Raw genomic sequence first — 21,469 nt, forward strand, 5'->3', positions numbered from 1 at the left:
TCTCCCGTTGCGGAGCACAGGCTCCGGACGCGCAGGCTCAGCGGCCATGGCTCACGGGCCCAGCCGCTCCGCAGCATGTGGGATCTTCCCGGACCGAGGCACGAACCCGTGTCCCCTGCATGGGCAGGCGGACTCTCAACCACTGCGCCACCAGGGAAGCCCTCACTTTTATTTTTTAAAGGCAAACCTACATACATTTGAACTTCACGTCCTAACTCTAGAGATGTTCTTGTGTAAATGATACTTGACTCCTCCCAAACCTGGAAAACCTGAATTCTCTTTTAAATCCCTTTATTCCTAATATTTATGGTACAATCTTCCTTCCCTCTTTACTGCTCGAGTGTTTCACTGTTTCAGTAGCACTAATCTGGGGCTTTGGTCCTTACTTGAATGTGCTCTCGTTCCTTTCCTCCCAATAGTTGATTCTGACAGATTTTCCAGCTTTGTTTTCAGATTTATAAGTACAGAAGTGCTGCTGTGTTTTCCTGCTCTATAGTGCTTTTCTTCCTACTCTTTCAACATTGACACACTTGGAATTCCTACAGGTGTGGTTAATTGCGAGATTTGTGAACGTTTAACTTTTGGTAAATTGTTTTGGGTATATTTCTCTTTGGGGTTCCATCAGAAACAATGTTTCTTGCATTGTTGCCACCTCTATGCTAATTATATTTCAGACCTGATAAAAATGAGTCCATTAAAAAAAAGACACCATACAATTGTTTTTGAAATTTCCCTGGTATTTTAAATTAAAAATTTTTAGTATGATGTTAACTCACAACACTTTGAGTACTGAAAAAGGATAGTTTTGAATACCTGAACAGGACTTCTATTTTTTCCTATTGTTTTTGTGTAATTTCCTCAAATTAATTGGAAAAATTATTCACATTTAATAACCCCAATTATTTGATACATTTTTATTTACTCTTAAGATAGTTGGCAGCATTGTCCTTGATTCTCTCTTGGTTTGGGCTTATATAATGTCTTTTTCTTTTCTCCATTTTTTGTTTTTCTTTTGCTTCCTAAGGACATGATGATACAGCGCCATGTGCAGTTTTGAAAAGTATGGATAGTATTAGCTTTCTCCAACACCCAGTCCACCAGAGGAGCTTAGAGATTCTGCAGAGGTGCAAGGAAGAGAAATACAGTAAGGCTGCAAATCCTGATAAATAAACTCCGTGTCATCACATCCATTTGGAAATGGAAACCAGGAGCATTCTATACCTGGGTGGGATGTAAATAGCTTAGGCAATGTGACTTTATAATCCTTTGACCAGTGAGTCTCAGGATACTTCCATTGAGACTTTCATTCTTTTTTTCGAAAAAGTTGATATACCTGTTGTTTTAACTTGGATGACTTTTAACTTGGATGACTATTTGTGATCCTTGAGTTGTTAATTATACTTGGTTACAGACTTTGAATTGGTTTCTGCTTTTGACTTTAAAATATCCAAGTGATGAGTAAAAATGAGTAATGATTTTTTCCTGTTGGTTTTTTTTTAAACTTTATTGAAATCTAATTGAGGTAGTGTAAACTGCATGCCAAAGCATACAGTTTGGTAAGTTTTGACATATATATGAACTCATCACAATCAAGATAATTAACATATCTAACACTGCCAACAGTTTCCTGTCTCTTGAGAATTCCTGCTGATTTTTATGCTAATTTATACACTTGAATTTTAACATCAGCAATATTGTTTTCATTGGCAAATTCACTTAGTTTGACTATAGTTCTCCTATCAGATTTTATCATGTCTGATTTAGAGCAAAGTCACCACTTAATGTTTTGTCTAAGGAAGAATGACAGAATCATAGAGGGTGTTCTCTTGTTTTTGTTCTTTTTGTTGTTGTTTTTTTATAAAATTGGTGTAAAAAGATGCCCTTGGTCTCCATTTTCTCCTTTTCTATTTGTTGTACTAATTCTGCATGAAAATGGTTCTTTTGCTTGTTGTGGGATAACAGTTGTTTGGCTACTGCTATTGCTATAGTGAGAATAAAGGATCCTTCAGAATATTCAAAGCCTAACTCAGCAATTTGCATATAATGGACTAAATTACTTATGTAGTCTGTTCTGAGCTTTTTACAAATCACAGATTTACTTTGCTAACTTCACAGTTCTGTGATTGAAATTCCATGGAATATTAGTATTTAATTATCAGTGAAAGGAGAATATAAGTAGAATTCCTAAGAGCAAATGGTGTGGGTTCTTTCTTCAGTTCTTACTATGCTGTCTTGGTATAAGAAAATGTGTAATGCATTTTGAAAAATGTTGTTAAAATATTTTCTCATTTTACAAGAACGAAGGTAAGTACTTTATTTAAAAAAGACATCTTCAAATGTTGCTCTTAATTATTGCTGTTGTTTCTGAAAGGTATACAAGTACTTATTCCAAATATCCATTTTCCTTTTCTTAATCTTTTAATCCATGGGACATGATTGAAAACAGTCTACAAATCTTTTGGAGGGAACTTAAATTAATTCTTTTTAACTTTTAAATAATTGCAAGTAGTTTATTTGCTTCATTGATTTTCATGACTCTCAGCCTGACAACCCCAGGCCTAATTGTATTCCAGTTAGGTATATATGGGTGTAGAATAGGAAGGCACCAATTTCAGCAGCAGCTGCATGAGGATATTGTACATTGTACACATGCACATTTATTTCTACATTTGTGGAAGCTGGGCTTTTCCATTACTTTAGGTAGTTTATTTTCCATTATAGTACTACCAATAATTAAAATTTTATAATATATAAAATGATAAATTCAAGTTTTGGAGATTGTTTTTAAAAAACCGGGGGACTACTAGCCTTAGGTAATAGTGGTGGTGAATTGATGAGACAGACAGGTTTTCAGAGACAGAAAACCACAACCATACTGGCTTGAAGTGTCAGAGGATAAAGTTGAGGAGTAGCAAAGAAGCTTGAAATTTAGGAGGAAAATCCTGGAATGGAGAGAGCTGCCAAAGGCTAAAACTCAAAGTTAGAGTACGAATTCTGCCATCCATACCTGGCTGACTGTTGTGAGTAATCAGGGGAGACCATAGGAGCTCTGTCAAAGAGCAATGCAAACCAAATAGGAGATAACCTTGGAAAGACACAACTGCAGTAGGTGAGATTTGCAAGTTTACTGATTTTTTTTAACTGAGGGCTTTTTGTATCTCTGCATAGCTCCTCTTGGGGGATAGCTGAATTCTTACTGCCTTTAGTTGGAATCCCATAGGTAGAGGTGAGAGAGAAAGAAGCAGAAAAATATTGGAAGAAATAGTGGCTTGAAAACTTCTCATGTTTGAGAAAAACTAGCTTGGAGATTCAAGACAATCTGTGACCTTCAACTAGAATCAATACAAAAGAAAACCACAACTAGACACATTATAGGCAAATTGCTAAATGCCAGAGATAGTAAGGAAATCTTGAAAGCAGCCCAGAGAAAATATGGTACATTAAATACAGGGGAATACAGGCATACCTCAGAGCAATTTCAGAGTCAGTTCCAGATCACTGCAATAAAGCAAATATCACAATAAAGGGAGTCACATGAATTTTTTTGGTTTCCTAGTGCATATAAAAGTTATGTTTACACTATACTGTAGTCTGTTAAGTATGCAGTAGCATTATGTCGAAAAAAACAATGTACATACCTTAATTAAAAAATAATTTATTGCTGGGCTTCCCTGGTGGCGCAGTGGTTGAGAGTCCGCCTGCTGATGCAGGGAACATGGGTTTGTGCCCTGGTCCGGGAAGATCCCACGTGCCGTGGAGCGGCTAGGCCCGTGAGCCATGGCCTCTGAGCCTGCGCGTCCAGAGCCTGTGCTCCGCAACGGGAGAGGCCGCAACAGTGAGAGACCTGCATACCGCAAAAAAAAAAAAACCAAAAAAACAAAGCTTTATTGCTAAAAAATGCTAACCGTAGTCCGAGCCTTCAGGGAGTAGTAGTTACATCAAAGATCACTGATCACAGATCACCATAACAAATACTATAATAATGAAAACTTTGAAATACTGCAGGCATTATCTAAATGTGACACAGAGACACTATGTGAGCAAATGCTGTTGGAAAAATGGTGCTGATAGACGTGCTCAACACAGGGTTGCCAAAAATATTCAATTTGTAAAAAACGCAATGTCTGCAAAGCACAATAAAGTGAAGTACAATAAAATGAGGTTTGCCTATAATGATATGGTTAACACTTGTCTTCTCATTAAAAGCAATGGAGGCTGAAAGATATCCAAAAATCATAATTAAAATCCAACAAAACAATTCAAGACCCCCAAACAAAAGCAGTGTTCAGGCAGTTGCTTAATTTATAGTTTGGGTCCAGACAAGTTAATTGTCTGTTAGAAGAAAAATCAAGGCTGCAGGAAAACATAACAATTCATTGTTGTTACAATGTATTATCCACAATGTCCAATCATCAGTTAGGAAAAGTAGCTTTCAAAAATGAAGCTGGAATAAAGATATTTTCAGATAAACAGATAATCTGAGGGAATTTGTCACTGTAATGTGTTTTATGAAAAATGATAATGGAAATTCTTTAGATTAAAAGCAAATGACACCATATGGTAATTTGGATGTATAGTAGAGGCTGATAAACTTTTTCTGCAAAGGATCAGATGGTAAATATTTTAGGCTTTGTCGGTCATATGGTCTGTTGAAACAACTCAGTTCTGCTGTGAAAGGAGCTGTATAGACAATATATAAATAAATGAGCATGGATACATTCCAATAAATTTTTTTATAGACACTGAAATTTAAATTCCATATAATTTTCACATGTTACAAAAATATTCTTCCATTGATTTTTTTCCTCAACCATTAAAAAAATGTAAAACCATTCTTGGCTCTCAGGCCATGCAAAAATAGGCAGTGGGTTTGATTTGGCCCATGGACTCTAGTTTGCTGATCCATGAGTTATTGGAAGGAATAAAGAAACCAGAGGTAATACATACATATATAAATAAATGACTATACATATTTTCTTTCCCTCTCTTAGTTCTTTTAAAAGATATATGATTATTTAGGGTAAAAATTATGACATCGTTCTGGTGGTTTAAAATGTGTCCACAAATTATTTGATACTCCTCCCTTCAAAAGGCATGTGCTGTACTTAGTGATTTGCTTCTAAAGTGTAACGTGGCAGAACTGACAATGTGTGACCTTCGAGATTAAGACGTAAAATGTATTGTGGCTTTTCCTCCTCCATGTCATTTTTGGTGCTGCTACCTTCTCTCTATAGTGATTATTCTCTGAGATTTGCAGGGAGGAAATTAAAAGAGTGGGGAGAAATTAGGGTTCTTGGGAGCATGAGCTGAAGCCCCACTTCCACAAAGGTCAGGAGCCCTGGAAAAGGGAAGGAATAAGATGCTGGGGGAAGAGAGAGAGAGAGGGGGTGGAATAGTAGAATGTCACTTGAATTTAAACCCATACTTTTGACCTTCTTGGAACAATGGAGATTGTGATGTTCCTGAACAAGATGAAGGACAAGCAATTGTCAGAGAAGGCGTTGTCACCATCCTGATGTGCCTGCCTTAATGTCCATGACCTCAGGCATCAGTATGGTCACACAAATGATTGAAAATTTAAAGGATGTTGTCTGACCAAAATGGAATTAAAATAGAAGTCAGTAACAGAAAGACATCTGAGAAATCCTCACATATTTGGAAAATAACATGTATAAGTAACTTATAAGTTAAAGAAAAATTTATAAGGCAACTTGAAAATATTTTGGTTTGAATGATAATGGAAACACAGCATATTACAGGTTGTGGAATGCAGCTAAAGAAGTGCTTAGAAGAAAACCGGTAGCTTTAAACCCTTATATAAGAAAAGAAATGAGGTAAAAAATCAATGATCTGAGCTTTTACTTTATGAAGCTACAACAAGAAGGGCCTATTAGAGCTAAAATTACTGAATAGGAAGCTGACCAACAGTAGAGAAAATCAGTGGAAACCAAAAGCTGGTATTTTGGGTGTTTTAGTTTTTGTTTTCTTTTCTTTTATTTATTTTTGTAATACAGCAGGCTCTTATTAGTCATCAGTTTTATACACATCAGTGCATACATGTCAATCCCAATGGCCCAGTGCATCACACCACCACCCCCACCCCCCCGCCACTTTCCCCCATTGGTGTCCATACGTATGTGTTCTACATCTGTGTCTCAATTTCTGCCCTGCAGACCGGTTTATCTGTACCATTTTTCTAGGTTCCACATATATGCGTTAATATACGATATTTGTTTTTCTCTTTCTGACTTAACTTCACTCTGTATGACAGTCTCTGGATCCATCCACGTCTCAACAAATGACCCAATTTCGTCCCTTTTTATGGCTGAGTAATAATCCATTGTATATATATGTACCACATCTTCTTTATCCATTCATCTGTTGATGGACATTTAGGTTGCTTCCATGACCTGGCTATTGTAAATAGTGCTGCAGTGAACATTGGGTTGCACGTGTCTTTTTGAATTATGGTTTTCTCTGGGTATATGCCCAGTAGTGGGATTGCTGGATCATATGGTAATTCTATTTTTAGCTTTTTAAGGAACCTCCATACTATTCTTCATAGTGGCTGTATCAGTTTACATTCCCACCAGCAGGGCAAGAGGGTTCCCTTTTCTCCACACCCACTCCAGCATTTGTTGTTTGTAGATTTTTTGATGATGCCCATTCTAACTGGTGTGAGGTGATACCTCATTGTAGTTTTGATTTGCATTTCTCTAATAGTTAGTGATGTTGAGCAGCTTTTCATGTGCTTCTTGGCCATCTGTATGTCTTCTTTGGAGAAATGTCTATTTAGGTCTTCTGCCCATTTTTGGATTGGGTTGTTTGGTTTTTTTTTAATATTGAGCTGCATGAGCTGTTTTTATATTTTGGAGATTAATCCGTTGTCTGTTGATTCATTTGCAAATATTTTCTCCCATCCTGAGGGTTGTCTTTTTGTTTTGTTTATGGTTTCCTTTGCTGTGCAAAAGCATTGAAGTTTCATTACGTCCCATTTGTTTACTTTTGTTTTTATTTCCATTACTGTAGGAGGTGGATCAAAAAAGATCTTGCTGTGATTTATGTCAAAGAGTGTTCTTCCTATGTTTTCCTCTAAGGGTTTTATAGTGTCGCGTCTTACATTTAGGTCTCGAATCCATTTTGAGTTTATTTTTGTGCATGGTGTTATGGAGTGTTCTAATTTCATTCTTTCACATGTAGCTGTCCAGTTTTCCCAGCACTGCTTATTGAAGAGACTGTCTTTTCTCCATTATATATCCTTGCCTCGTTTGTCATAGATTACCTGACCATAGGTGCCTGGGTTTATCTCTGGGCTCTCTATCTTGTTCCATTGATCTATATTTCTGTTCTTGTACAAGTACCATATTGCCTTGATTACTGTAGCTTTGTAGTATAGTCTGAAGTCAGGGAGTATGATTCCTCTAGCTCCACTTGTTTCCCTCAAGACTGCTTTGGCTATTCAGGATCTTTTGTGTCTGCATATAAATTTTAAGATTTCTTTTCCAGTTCTGTAAAAAATGCCATTTGTAATTTGGTAGGGATTGCATTGAATCTGTGGATTGCTTTCGGTAGTGTAGTCATTTTCACAATATTGATTCTTCCAATCCAAGAACATGGTATATCTCTCTATCTGTTGGTATCATCTTTAATTTCTTTCATCAGTGTCTTATAGTTTTCTGCATACAGGTCTTTTGTCCCCCAGGTAGGTTTATTCCTAGGTATTTTATTCTTTTTGTTGCAGTGGTAAATGCCAGGGTTTCCTTAATTTCTCTTTCAGATTTTTCATTAGTCTATAGGAACGCAAGAGATCTCTGTGCATTAATTTTGTATCCTGCAACTTTACCAAATTCACTGATTAGCTGTAGTAGTTTTCTGGTAGCATCTGTAGGATTCTCTATGTATAGTATCATGTCATCTACAAACAGTGACAGATTTACTTCTTCTTTCCCAATTTGTATTCCTTTTATTTCTTTTTCTTCTCTGATTGCCGTAGCTAGGACTTCCAAAACTATGTTGAATAAGAGTGGTGAGAGTGGACATCCTTGTCTTGTTGCAGATCTTAGAGGAAATGCTTTCAGTTTTTCACCATTGAGAATGATGTTCGCTGTGGGTTTGTCGTATATGGCCTTTATTATGTTGAGGTAGGTTCCCTCTATGCCCACTTTCTGGAGAGTTTTTATCATAAATGGGTGTTGAATTTTGTCAGAAGCTATTTTGCATCTATTGAGATGATCATATGGTTTTTCTTCTACACTTTGTTAATATGGTGTATCACACTGATTGATTTGTGTGATACACAAATATCAATATCCCAGTATCCCAATATCCCAGGGATGTAAGGATACTGAAGAATCCTTACATCCCTGGGATAAATCCCACTTGATCGTGGTGTATGATCCTTTTAATGTGTTGTTGGATTCTGTTTGCTAGTATTTTGTTGAGGATTTTTACCTCTATATTCATCAGTGATATTGGTCTGTAATTTTCTTTTTTTGTAGTATCTTTGTCTGGTTTTGGTATCAGGGTGATGGTGGTCTCATAGAATGAGTTTGGGAGTGTTCCTTCCTCTGCAATTTTTTTGGAAGAGTTTGAGAAGGATGGGTGTTAGCTCTTCTCTAAATGTTTGATAGAATTTACCTGTGAAGCCATCTGGTCCTGGACTTTTCTTTGTTGGAAGATTTTTAATCACAGTTTCAATTTCATTACTTGTGATTGGTCTGTTCATATTTTCTATTTCTTCCTGGTTCAGTCGTGGAAGGTTATACCTTTCTAAGAATTTGTCCATTTCTTCCAGGTTGTCCATTTTATTGGCATAGAGTGGCTTGTAGTAGTCCCTTAGGATGCTTTGTATTTCTGTGGTGTCTGTTGTAACTTCTCCTTTTTCATTTCTAATTTTATTGATTTGAGTCCTCTCCCTCTTTTTCTTGATGAGTCTGGCTGATGGTTTATCAATTTTGTTTATCTTCTCAAAGGACCAGCTTTTAGTTTTATTGATCTTTGCTATTGTTTTCTTTGTTTCAATTTATTTCTTTCTGCTCTGATCTTTATGATTTCTTTCCTTCTGCTAACTTTGGGTTTTGTTTGTTCTTCTTTCTCTAGTTCCTTTAGGTGTAAGGTTAGATTGTTTATTTGAGGTTTTTCTTGTTTCTTGAGGTAGGCTTGTATAGCTATAAACTTGCCTCTTCAAACTGCTTTTGCCGATTCACATAGGTTTTGGATCATCGTGTTTTCATTGTCATTTGTCTCTAGGTATTTTTTGGTTTCCTCTTTGATTTCTTCAGTGATGTCTCGGTTATTTAGTAACGTATGTTTAGCCTCCATGTGATTGTGTTTTTTACGTTTTTTCCCTGTAATTAATTGATTTCTGATCTCAAAGTGTTGTGGTCAGAAAAGATGCTTGATATGGTTTCAATTTTCTTAAATTTACTGATTCCTGATTTGTGACCCAAGATTTGATCTATCCTGGAGAATGTTCTGTGCGCACTTGAGAAGAAAGTGTAATCTGCTGTTTTTGGGTGGAATGTCCTATAAATATCAATTAAATCTATCTGGTTTACTGTGTCATTTAAAGCTTCTGCTTCCTTATTTATTTTCATTTTGGATGATCTGTCCATTGGTGTAAGTGAGGTGTTAAAAGTCCCCCACTATTATTGTGTTACTGTCGATTTCCTCTTTTAGAGCTGTTAGCAGTTGCCTTATGTATTGAGGTGCTCCTATGTTGGGTGCATATATATTTATAATTGTTATATCCTCTTCTTGGATTGATCCCTTGACCATTATGTAGTGTCCTTCCTTATCTCTTGTAACAGTCTTTATTTTAAAGTACATTTTATCTGATATGAGTATTGCTACTCCAGCTTTCTTTTCATTTCCATTTGCATGGAGTATCTTTTTCCATCCGCTCACTTTCAGTCTGTATGTGTCCCTAGGTCTGAAGTTGGTCTCTTGTAGACAGCATATACATGGGTCTTGTTTTTGTATCCATTCAGCGAGCCTGTGTCTTTTGGTTGGAGCCTTTAATCCCTTCACATTTAAGGTAATTACCGATATGTATGTTCCTATTACCATTTTCTTAATTGTTTTGGGTTTGTTTTTGTAGGTTCTCTTCTTCTCTTTCCCACTTAGAGAAGTTCCTTTAGCATTCATTGTGGAGCTGGTTTGGTGGTGATGAATTCTCTTAGCTTTTGCTTGTCTGTAAAGCTTTTGATTTCTCCATTGAATCTGAATGAGATCCTTGCCCGGTAGAGTAATTTTGGTTGTAGGTTCTTCCCTTTCATCGCTTTAAATACATCGTGCCACTTCCTTCTGGCTTGTAGAGTTTCTGCTGAGAAATCAGCTGTTAACCTTATGGGAGTTCCCTTTTATGTTATTTGTCATTTTTCCCTTGTTGCTTTCAGTAATTTTTCTTTGTCTTTAATTTTTGTCAGTTTGATTACTTTGTGTCTCGGCGTGTTTCTCCTTGGGTTTATCCTGCCTGGTACTCTCTGCGCTTCCTGGACTTGGATGTCTGTTTACTTTCCCAGGTTAGGGAAGTTTTCGACTATAATCTCTTCATATATTTTCTCTGGTCCTTTCTCTCTCTCTTCTCCTTCTGGGACCCCTATAATGTGAATGTTGTTGCGTTTGATGTTGTCCCAGAGGTCTCTTAGGCTGTCTTCATTTCTTTTCATTCTTTTTTCTTTATTCTGTTCCACAGCAGTGAATTCCACCATTCTGTCTTCTAGGTCACTTATGTGTTATTCTGCTATTGATTCCTTCTAGTGTAGTTTTCATTTCAGTTATTGTATTGTTCATCTCTGTTTGTTTGTTCTTTAATTCTTCTAGGTCTTTGGTAAACATGTCTTTCATCTTCTCAATCTTTGCCTCCATTTTTTTTCTGAGGTCCTGGATCATGTTCACTATCATTATTCTGAATTCTTTTCCTGGGAGGTTGCCTAACTCCATGTCATTTAGTTGTGTTTCTGGGGTTTTATCTTGTTCCTTCATCTGTTATATAGCCCTCTGCCTTTCCATCTTGTGTGTCTTTTTGTGAATGTGGGTTTTGTTCCGCAGGCTACAGGATTGTAATTCTTCTTGCTCCTGCTGTCTGCACTCTGGTGCTGTACAAAAGGCCACTACCTCTGACTACTCTTACATGTATTCCAGAATTTCTGTCTCAGGTTAAAAAATATGTCATCCTTTTCCTGGAGAATACTTATACTGAAGTAGAAGGCAGAGATGTACACCGGCCCACTGAGCTCCTGGTCGCACAGCACCTTGCCCAGGACAGCACACAGCGCGCGCCCTGGCAACACACGTGCAGCCACACGTAGTTGAAGTTTGTGTGGAAGGCCACGGCCGTGGTGGCCACGTGCCGTGTCTGCCACCAGTCGGCAGGCCCACCCTGCAGCCGCTGCAGCAGTGCGTCGCCAGCTGAGAAGAGCGCGGCGTCCAAAAGCTGGTATTTTGAAAAGAGCAATGAAATTAATAAAGCTTGAGTCCAGCACCATTCAATAGAACTTTCTGTGAGGATGGAAATGTTCTCCAACTATGCTGGTCAAAACTGTAGCCACTAGCCACATGTGGTTGTTAAACACCTGAAATTTTTAAAAAATTTTAAAACTGAAGTTTTAATTAAATCAGTTTAAATTTGAATGGCCATGTGTAGCTAGTGGATCCTGTATTGGATAGTGTAGTTCTGGCCGTTCGGATCAAGAAATATGAGAGAAGACACAAATACTGTTATCTGAAATGAACAAGTGGACACAGTTACATATGGTATAGACATCAAAAGGTTGAGGAAAGATTGTGAACATTTATGCCAATACATTCAACAACTTAGATGAAATGGACAGATTCCTTGAATGTCAACAGTTATCAAAATTGACCCAAGGAAAATTAAAGAATCTCTTTATCTTTTTAGTCCTGTATCAATTATTGGATTCATAAGTAAAATCTTCCCACACATGATAACAAAAAAGTCCAGGCCCATATAGCTTCAGTAGTCAATTTTATTTAAGAAATGTTTTCATTTTTGTTTTTTTTATTTTTGGCTGCGTTGGGTCTTCGTTGCTGTGCGGAGGCTTTCTCTAGTTTCGGTGAGCGGGGGCTACTCTTTGTTATGATGCACGGGCTTCTCATTGTGGTGGCTTATCTTGTTGCGGAGCCTGGGCTCTAGGTGCACAGGCTTCAGTCGCTGTAGCACGTGGGCTCAGTAGTTGTGCCACGTGGGCCCTAGAGTGCGTGGGCTTCAGTAGTTGTGGTTTGTGGCCTCATTAGTTGTGGCTCATGGGCTCTAGAGTGCAGGTTCAGTAGTTGTGGCACATGGGCTTAGCTGCTCCATGGCATGTGGGATTTTCCAGGATCAGGGATTGAACCCATGTCCCCTGCATTGGCAGGTGGATTCTTAACCACTGCACCACCAGGAAGTCCTTAAGGAATGTTTAAGAAAGCAGTTATACCAGTTCTCCTCAACTCTTTCAGCAAACAGAGGAGCAAGTAGTACTATACAAATCATATCATGAGACCAGTATTATTACTCTAAATCCAAAATTAGATAGCATTACAAGAAAATTACAGTCTAACGTTCCTCACAGTGAGAGATGTAAAGATCCTTAACAAAATAAGAGCAGCCTGAATTCAGCAATATATTTAAAGAATAATACATGAGGACCAAGTGGAAATTCAGGAATGAAAGATTAGTTTGATATAGAAAATCAATCAATATAATGTATTATATATATGTATATAGAGAGTCATAATTTATAATATAGATATTAATCATCTAAAAAAGAAAAACCGTATCATCTTAGTAGATGGATATAAAGAACTTGTCATAATTCTATGCCCATTCCTATTTAAAAACTTGTAGCAGCCTAGGAATAGAAGGCAACTTCCTCAACTTTATAAAGAATACACATGAAAATTCTACAGCAGACTTCATATGTTATGGTAAAAGACTGAGTACTTCTTCCCTGACATTAAGAACAAGGGAAAGATATCTGCTTTTGCCTCTCAGATTTAACATTGTACTAAAGGTAATTGTGCAACAAGGCAGCAAAAAGAAATAGGTACATAGATTGAAAAGGAAGATGTAGACAGCATGATCATCTATATAGAAAGTACTAACGGGTTTAAAAAATGCTTCTTTAATCTGAAAAGTGAATTTAACAGTCTCACAGTATACCAGCTAAATATAGAAAATTAAATTGTAATATTCTAGCCATGAACACTTGGAAAGTGAAACTTATAAATTCCATTTATATATCTGTGGCAGCCAGCTACAGTAGTTATTCCCCATTTATCCCCATCTTCTGGTATTTACAACCTTGTGTAGTCTCCTCCCACATTTTACCAGTGTTGGTCTATGTGACCTATAGGACATAGCAGAAGTAATAGTACATCACTTCCAAAATTGTTAAAAAAGACTACAGTTTCCATCTTAGGTACTTTCTCACTTGCTAGCTCTCTCTCGGATCACTGTCTCTTGGAGGATCAAGCTGCTGTTGTGAGTAGCCCTACTGGGAATCCCACTGAAGCCTCTAGTCAAAGGCAGTGGAGAACTTTGAGGCTTACCTCTAAGGTCACATGAGTGACCTTAGAGACAGGTCCTTCAGTTCCATTCTAGTTTTGAAATGACCACAGCCTTGGCTGACAGCTTGAATACAACTCATGAGAGACCCTGTCAGAACCACCCAGCTAAGCAGCTCTTGAAACCTGTTCCTCTACAAAGTCTGTGATATTACGTGTTATATTAAAGTGCTAGGCTTTGGAGTGATTTGATATGCAATGGATTATAATATAGCATACCAAAACATGAAATATTTAGGGATAAATTTACCAAATACTGTTAGACCAGTATATAACTGAGAGAAATTGAAAAATGCCTAAATAAATGAAGAGAGATACATATTTTTGTATTTCTGAGATGTCAGTTCTCCCCCAGATGGATCTGTGGATTGAATGAAGTCCCAGTGAATATCAAAGCAGATTTTGGGGTAACAATTCATATGCTGATAACTAAGATTTATATAGAAATGTAGAATATCTAGAATGACCAAAACAATTGTGAAGAAGAATAATGATGCTGGAGATCTTACACTATATGATTTTAAGATTAAAATAATCATGACATTGTTCTCTTAGTGTAAGCAAGAGAGCAATAGAAACCTACTGTATAGCACAGGGAACTCTACTCAGTGCTCTGTGGTGACCTAAATGGGAAGGAAATCCAAAAAAGAGGGAAAGTATGTATATGTATAGCTGATTCACTTTGCTGTACAGAAGAAGCTAACACAACATTGTAAAGCTGCTATACTCCAATAAAAAAATTTTAGTAATTTTAGAAAAATTGAATAAAATCCTTTTCTGTAGAAAAAAAAATAAAAAACAGAGTCCAGGAAAAGATCTATACATATATTGTCCATTGATTTTCCCCAAAGGCCCTCAGATAATTCAGTGGGGGTATATATAGTCTTTAAAAAAATAAACAGCACTGGAACAACCTGGATATCCATATGTTCAAGAGAACTTTGACCCTTACCTTATATTATACATAAAAATTAACTTGAAATGGGTCATACAGCTCTTTGCAAAGAACAGAACTATCAAATTGATAGAAGAAAACCTGAGAGAAAATCTTTGCCATCTTGGGACAAAATTTATTAGATGGGACATAAGAACATGAAGTATAAAAGGAAAAAATGGAGAAATTAGAGTTCACCAAAATTGAAAACTTCTACTTTAAAAAAGATATTGTAAAAAAACAGAAAGCATATCACAGCCTGGGAAACAATATTCATAATAATTTATAATATATAACCGATAATGGACTTCAAAATATTTTTTAAAAACCTCCTGCAATAAACAGTTCAGTTAAAAATGGTCAAGAGGGGACTTCCCTGGTGGTCCAGTGGTTAAGACTCTGTGCTTATACTGCAGGGGGCGCAGGTTTGATCCCTGTTTGGGGAAAACCCCACATGTCACGTGGTGCAGCCAAAAAAAAGAAATGTTACTTTCTGTTTAAAAAAAAAAAATGGTCAAGAGGTTTAAGCATACACTTAGAAAAGAAGATATATGAATCATCTGTAGGCGCATTAAAGACTACCAGCTTTATAAGTCATTAGGGAATGCAAATTATAATCACAGTGAAGTCACATTAGCACCCTGTGTCATGGCTAAAGTGAAGTTGACAGTACTGATGATGAGTGTGTGGAGCAGCTGGAATGCTTATCCACTCTGCTGACAATGTAAAATATAGTACAGTTATTTTGGAAAACAGTGTCAGTTTTTTATAAAGGTAAGCATATGCTTTCCGTATGTTCTCTCCACGTAAGAAATGAACACATATGTTCACGTGAAGACTTTTTATAGATCAAACTCTAAAATGTAATGTTGAGTGAAACCTTACACAAAAGAGAGCATACTGTTTTATTCCACTTATATCAAATTCCAGAAAATGCAAACCAGTCGATATGGACAGCAGGTTAGTGGTTGCCTTGGTCCAGGAGGGTGTGTGGGGGATTGTCGAAGAAAGGGCTTGAGGGAACTTTGGGAGATGATGGAAATTTTTCTTTTCTTTTTTTGGTGGTGCCACATGGCATGCCGGATCTTAGTTCCCCCACCAGGGATCGAACCCATGCCCTCTGCAGTGGAAGTGCAGAGTCTTAACCACTGGACCGCCAGGGGAGTCCCCGGAAATATTCTATATCTTCTTTTGGTGGCAGTTTTGTCTAAACTTAACTAACTGTATGCTTATAATGAGTATGTTCTACAATATGTAAAATTTACCACAATTTAAAAAATTAATTGCATATCATGAAGCCTGACATAAGTCTTAGATAGATATCTAGAAGAGACTATTTTTCATGGAATTAAGCATACCAAAAATAAAAATATGTTATGGGAACCCCAGGAAGTGTCCACACCTTACTCATCAGGGCCTCATCAGGACCAGAGTGGGAACTAGCCAGCTTGACTGATCTTGGGGAAGGCTTCAGTGCCAGGAAGACCTGACCTTCTTTTGCTTTTTGCCAGGGCTGTGGCAGGGCACAAAGATTCTGACATGGGGACCTCCACGTTACTCTCAAAAGAGAGAGGAGAAACAGCCTGGCGTTTGGAGTCAGGCAGTGCCAGGTACAAATTCTGGCTCTGCTACTTAGCCCCTGTATTCCTGTGTGTGGAAGATGTTGTTTCTCAGAGCTTCAATTTCCTTCTCTGAAAGGTAGTCCCCACTGCACAGGGGCAACACGAGGCTCAAATGTGATAATGAATGCTAAAGCCCTTGTCTGCTATCCACTGCAGAGATTTGCATTAAAATAATTTAAAATATTCTAAAAAAAAAATGTTACGTGATCAGAATTCTTGTTTGAAAATGGTAGATGGAAACAAATACAGGATATGCCAATATGTATTTTGGGGAAGCCTGCAGGAAGGTCAGGGAGCTATTTCTATTGAGTTGATAGAATAAGGCTATTTATCAAATTTAGGAAATCAATGTGGATAAACAAACATGAATGTCTGCCTTACAGACAATAACAAAAATTGATTCTTCTTTTTTTTTTTTTTTGTCAGCTGCAAGTGGCTTGTGGGACTTTAGTTCCCCAACCAGGGATTGAACCCATGCGTTAGGCAGCAAAAGCACAGAGTCCTAACCACTAGATCACTAGGGAATTCCCTGAATCTCTGTCTTCCAGGGAATTCCCTGAATCTCTGTCTTCTAAAGTAGCACGAGAAACCTTTATCTATCAAATGAAAACTAACAAGGGGGAATATGGATTTGAAGAGTGAAATAAAAGTGAAACAAAATACAAGAAACAAGTACTATGATTTAAATTAATAAAAATAGATTAATATCACCAATTAAAATCGCAAAATGAATTTTTCAAAAAGTTTAATTAAATGATATCTAGATTCTTAAAATGATAAAAATAAAAGAATGGAGAAAGCTATGTCAGGCACAGGTGAACAATAGCAGTAAATAAAACTAGATCGTAATTTGAGCAGATCTTCATCAGTAGAATTTATAAAAAGATTTAGTTGAGAAAGACAGAAGCTGAACTCACTAGGAAGTTTTGAGAAACTTGTAAAATACAAGTTATTGTTTTATAAAACTTAATGCCTAATTTGCTTGATTAATGGGAAGAAAATAAGGTGAAAATAAATACTGGGTAACAATAGCTGTGATAGGAAGGGGATGACTTGTATCAGAGATTTAAAGGTTCTTGTACTCTTTAGAAAAAGAGAATAGAGAATTAATTTAGTTTAGAATTCATGAATATGTAAAAAATTCAAGAATAATCAAAGAGGAGAGTGTATATTACTTCTAAAACAAAACAAAGAAATCAGAATATAAAGAAAATAGTTCAGTAGAAGTCTGGGTAAAAGCATACAATAATTAGGGTAGATACAAAACATAAAATGAGGCAGAAAACATTCCAGATATATCAGTAATATGAATAAAATAAACCCAACTAAACAGTTTAAAAAAAGATTATGCAATTAAAATAAAATTCAGCTGTAAGATGTTTATAAGAGACAAACCTAAAGCATATGAACACAAAAAGATATGACCACAAAAATATAAAATATTCGAATAAAGTTGTATCAGAAAGTTTATTCTTACTCTCTTGTACATTTTCGCACTCCCTTTAGACAACCCCTCTTAAGATGTCTGTTACTATAAATTAATTTTGCCTTTTCTAAAACAGAAATGGAATCATACAGTATTCTTTCGTGTTCTGATTCTGTTATGTAACATAATTATATATGTATTCATGTTGTTCCCTATATCAGTAATTTGTTGCTGAGTTGTATTCCATTGTATATGTATATACAATTGTGTATACAACTTTGTGTTTATCATTCATTTCTTGAAGGATATAAGGTTTGTACTGTCTTGAGCTATTGTGAGGAACCCTGCTATAAACATTCTTGTTCAATTCATTTTGTGTATATAAATTTTCATTCCTTGGGTAAAAGTTATGATGGAGTTTACTGTGTCATAAAGTAGACATATGTTTAACATCATTAGGAACTATCAAACTTTTGGCACTTTAAAGATGTTCCATTTTCTTTTGTCCTACATTATTTGTGATGTTAAACTCAGATGTCATTCTGTTGTCATTCTTTCATATCTAATATACCTTTTTTCATCTGGCTGCTTCAAGATTTTCTCTTTATTTTTTCATTTTCAGCAGTTTGACTGTGATGCCCCTAGATATCATTTATATTTATATTTATGCTGTTTGGTATTAGCTATACCTTTTGGACCTGTGCTTCATTATTTTTCATCAAATTTAGGAAATTTTTGGTCAGTATTTTTTCAGAAATCTTTTTCTGCTGCAATTTCTCTTTTTCTTCTGAGACCCCAATTACATGCTCTTAGAATATTTGATATTGTCTCAGATTCCTCATATTCTGTGGATTTTTCTTCTATCTTTGTTCTTCCTGTTCTTCATATTGGATAATTTTTATTTATCTGATATCAAGTTCATTATGCTGTTTCAAGTTGCCTTGTAAAACCGTAGAATGAATTTTTCATTTCAGAAAATTTCTATTTATCTGATATCAAGTTCCTTATGCTGTTTCAAGTCTCCTTGTAAAACCATAGAATGAAATTTTCATTTCAGAAAATTTCAGTTTTCAGTTCCAGAATATCCATTTGGATTCTTTTTACAGTTTCCATTTCTCTCCTGAGATTTTTCTGTTAGGTCATAAGACTGTCTTATACTTTAAGTCATTGAACATTATGATAGCAATTTTAAAGTCCTTTTATGCTAATTCCAACAAGTGGGCAATGTTGGGATCTGATGCTGTTGAAATGGGATCAGGAAGAAAGGTGCACAGGACTTCATTTTCTAATCTCAGTGGTCAGTTGCAAGTGTTCAGTATATTGTTCCTTAAAAATATTTAATAATTAATGTTTAAAAAATCATTACACAAAGGGAAATAACATGCATAAAAGAAACACCCTATTGTGTTGGCAACACCAAAAACGAGAAGAAAATTCCCGGTGAGCACTTTACAGTTTAAAGAATTTAAGAACATGAATCCAATAAAGCAGTAGCACAAATTTAAGACTATGAAATATCAGAATGATGTTGAAATAGATTTTGAACTACTAAATCAAGTAGAGGCATAAATCAACACCTATGTGATCTCAATAGAGGAAACATATCTGAAAATTGCATTACTAATATTAAGGAAAGGCCTGAAGTGACTATATTTCAATATGCAGAAGAAAAGAATTCATATGGCGAATAGGAAATGATAATTTGTCATAAGGATATTTGGTGTCCATGACTTAGGAACTGAATAAATGAAACAAAAACAATGCATTCAAATATGTAAGAAAATAAAGTTGTTCAAAGTTCTAACTGAATTTGTTGATCCCAAGACATAAGTTTTTCAGTAACAGTTTTTATGTGGGTATAGATGTATGTCTTCAGTTCTGTTGGGTATATACTTAGTAGTGGAATTTCTGGGTCATATGGTAACTCTGTTTAATTTTTTGTTGAACTGCTAGACTGTTTTGCAAAGCGACTGTATCATTTCACATTCAGCAGTGTATGCAAGTTTCCAATTTTTACATGTCCTTGCCAACACTTACTATCTTCCTTTTTTTATTATAGTCATGCTAGGGGGTGTGAAGTGCAATCTCATTGTAGTTTTATTTTTTTATTTTGCGGTACGCGGGCCTCTCACTGTTGTGGCCCCTCCCGTTGCGGAGCACAGGCTCCGGACGCGCAGGCTCAGCGGCCATGGCTCAAGGGCCCAGCCACTCCGCAGCATGTGGGATCTTCCCGGACCAGGGCACGAACCCGTATCCCCTGCATCGGCAGGTGGCCTCTCAACCACTGTGCCACCAGGGAAGCCCTCATTATAGTTTTGATTTCATTTCTCTGATGACTAATGATGTTGAGCATCTTTTTATGTGCTTATTAGCCATTTGTGTGTTGTCTTTGGAAAAATATCTATTCATACTCTGTTCATTTTAAAAGTGGGTTATCTTTTGTATTATTCAGTTGCAAAAGTTCTTTTTATACTCTGGATTCAAGCTTCTTATCAGATATCTGATGGGCCATTTTCTGTTGATACCATTTTGTGGGTTGTCTTTTCACTTTCCTGATATAGTGTCCTTCGAAGCACAAAAGTATTAGATTTTGGTGATGTCTAGTTTATCAGTCTTTCTCTCTGGTTGCTTGTGCTTTTGGTTTCATCTCTAAGTAATCATTGCCTAATCCAAAGTCAGGAATATTTACTCCTATGTTTTAAGAGTTTTATACTTTTAGCATTTGTATTTTGGTCTTTGATCCAACTTCATTCTTTTCCATGTGGACATATAGTTTTCCCAGTTTTTGTTGAAGAGATTATTCTTTTCCCATTGAATTGTCTTGGCACCTTTGTCAAAATTTAGTTGATCATAAATGTATTTTTGTACTCTCACTTCCTTTCCATTGATCTGTTTGTCTATCTTTATGCTGGTGCCATACTGTTTCAGTTACTTTATCTTTGTAGTGAGTTTTTAATTCAGGAAGTATGAGTCTTCCAACCATGTTCTCTTTTTTCAACATGGCTATTCTGGGTCCTTTGCATTTCCATATTAATTTTAGGATCAGCTTATTCATTTCAGTAAAAAAAAAAAAAGGCAGCTGGAATTTTAATAGAGATTGCATTGATCTGTAGATGAATTTGGGGAACACTGCCATCTTAACCATATTAAGTTTTCCAGTCCATGAGCGTGGATGGCTTTCCATTTATTTAGGTTTTCTTTAATTGCTTTTTATGATGCTTTGTAGTTTTTCAGTAGATATTTTATATTTTTTGTTTAATTTATTCCTTTTATATTATTTTATTGCTATTATTAATGGAATTGTTTTCTTAGTTTCATTTTCCAATTGTTTATTGCTAAGTTGATTTTTGAATATTGATCTTATATCTTGTAATTTTGCTAAACTTGTTTAATAGTCCTAATTTTTTTGTGAATTACTTAGGATTTTCCACACACAAGATTGTTATCTCAAAGATACTTTTACTATTTTAAATATAGTTGTGTCTATCTGTTAATCCCATACCCCTATTTTGTTCCTCCCTGCTTCCCTCTCCTCTTTGGTAACCACATGTTGGTTTTCTGTATCTGTGAGTCTGTTGCTGTTTTGCATGTACATTCATTTGTATTTTTTTTAGATTCCATATATGTCATATAAAGTATTTGTCTTTCTCTGTCTGACTTACTTCACTACGCATAATATTCTCTAGGTCCTTCCACATTGCTGCAAATGGCAGTATTTCTTTTTTTTTTTTATGTCCGAGTAATATGCCATTGTATATATATACCACATCTTCTTAAGCCAAGTGTTGGTTGATGGGCATGTGGGTTGCTTCCATGTCTTAGCTATTATAAACAGGGCTGCTATGAACATTGGAGTGCCTGTATCTTTTCAAATTAGTGTTTTCATTTTTTCCAGATGTGTACCCAGGAGTGGAATTG

General features: G+C 36.1%; 1 protein-coding gene across 6 annotated transcripts in view; it reads left to right on the plus strand.

Moving 5' to 3' along the window:
• Nucleotides 1–21,469, plus strand: part of MYO9A (myosin IXA) — a 270,682-nt gene that overhangs the window by 123,922 nt on the left and 125,291 nt on the right. For all 6 annotated transcript variants that reach the window (XM_032622165.1, XM_032622167.1, XM_032622168.1 and 3 more), the window contains exon 15: nucleotides 1,025–1,144. In XM_032622165.1, the coding sequence (XP_032478056.1) occupies nucleotides 1,025–1,144 (120 nt within the window). The remainder of the gene's footprint in view (nucleotides 1–1,024; nucleotides 1,145–21,469) is intronic.

The sequence above is a fragment of the Phocoena sinus genome, chromosome 2, assembly GCF_008692025.1.
Source record: "Phocoena sinus isolate mPhoSin1 chromosome 2, mPhoSin1.pri, whole genome shotgun sequence".
In the NCBI taxonomy this organism is placed as follows: Eukaryota; Metazoa; Chordata; class Mammalia; order Artiodactyla; family Phocoenidae; genus Phocoena; species Phocoena sinus.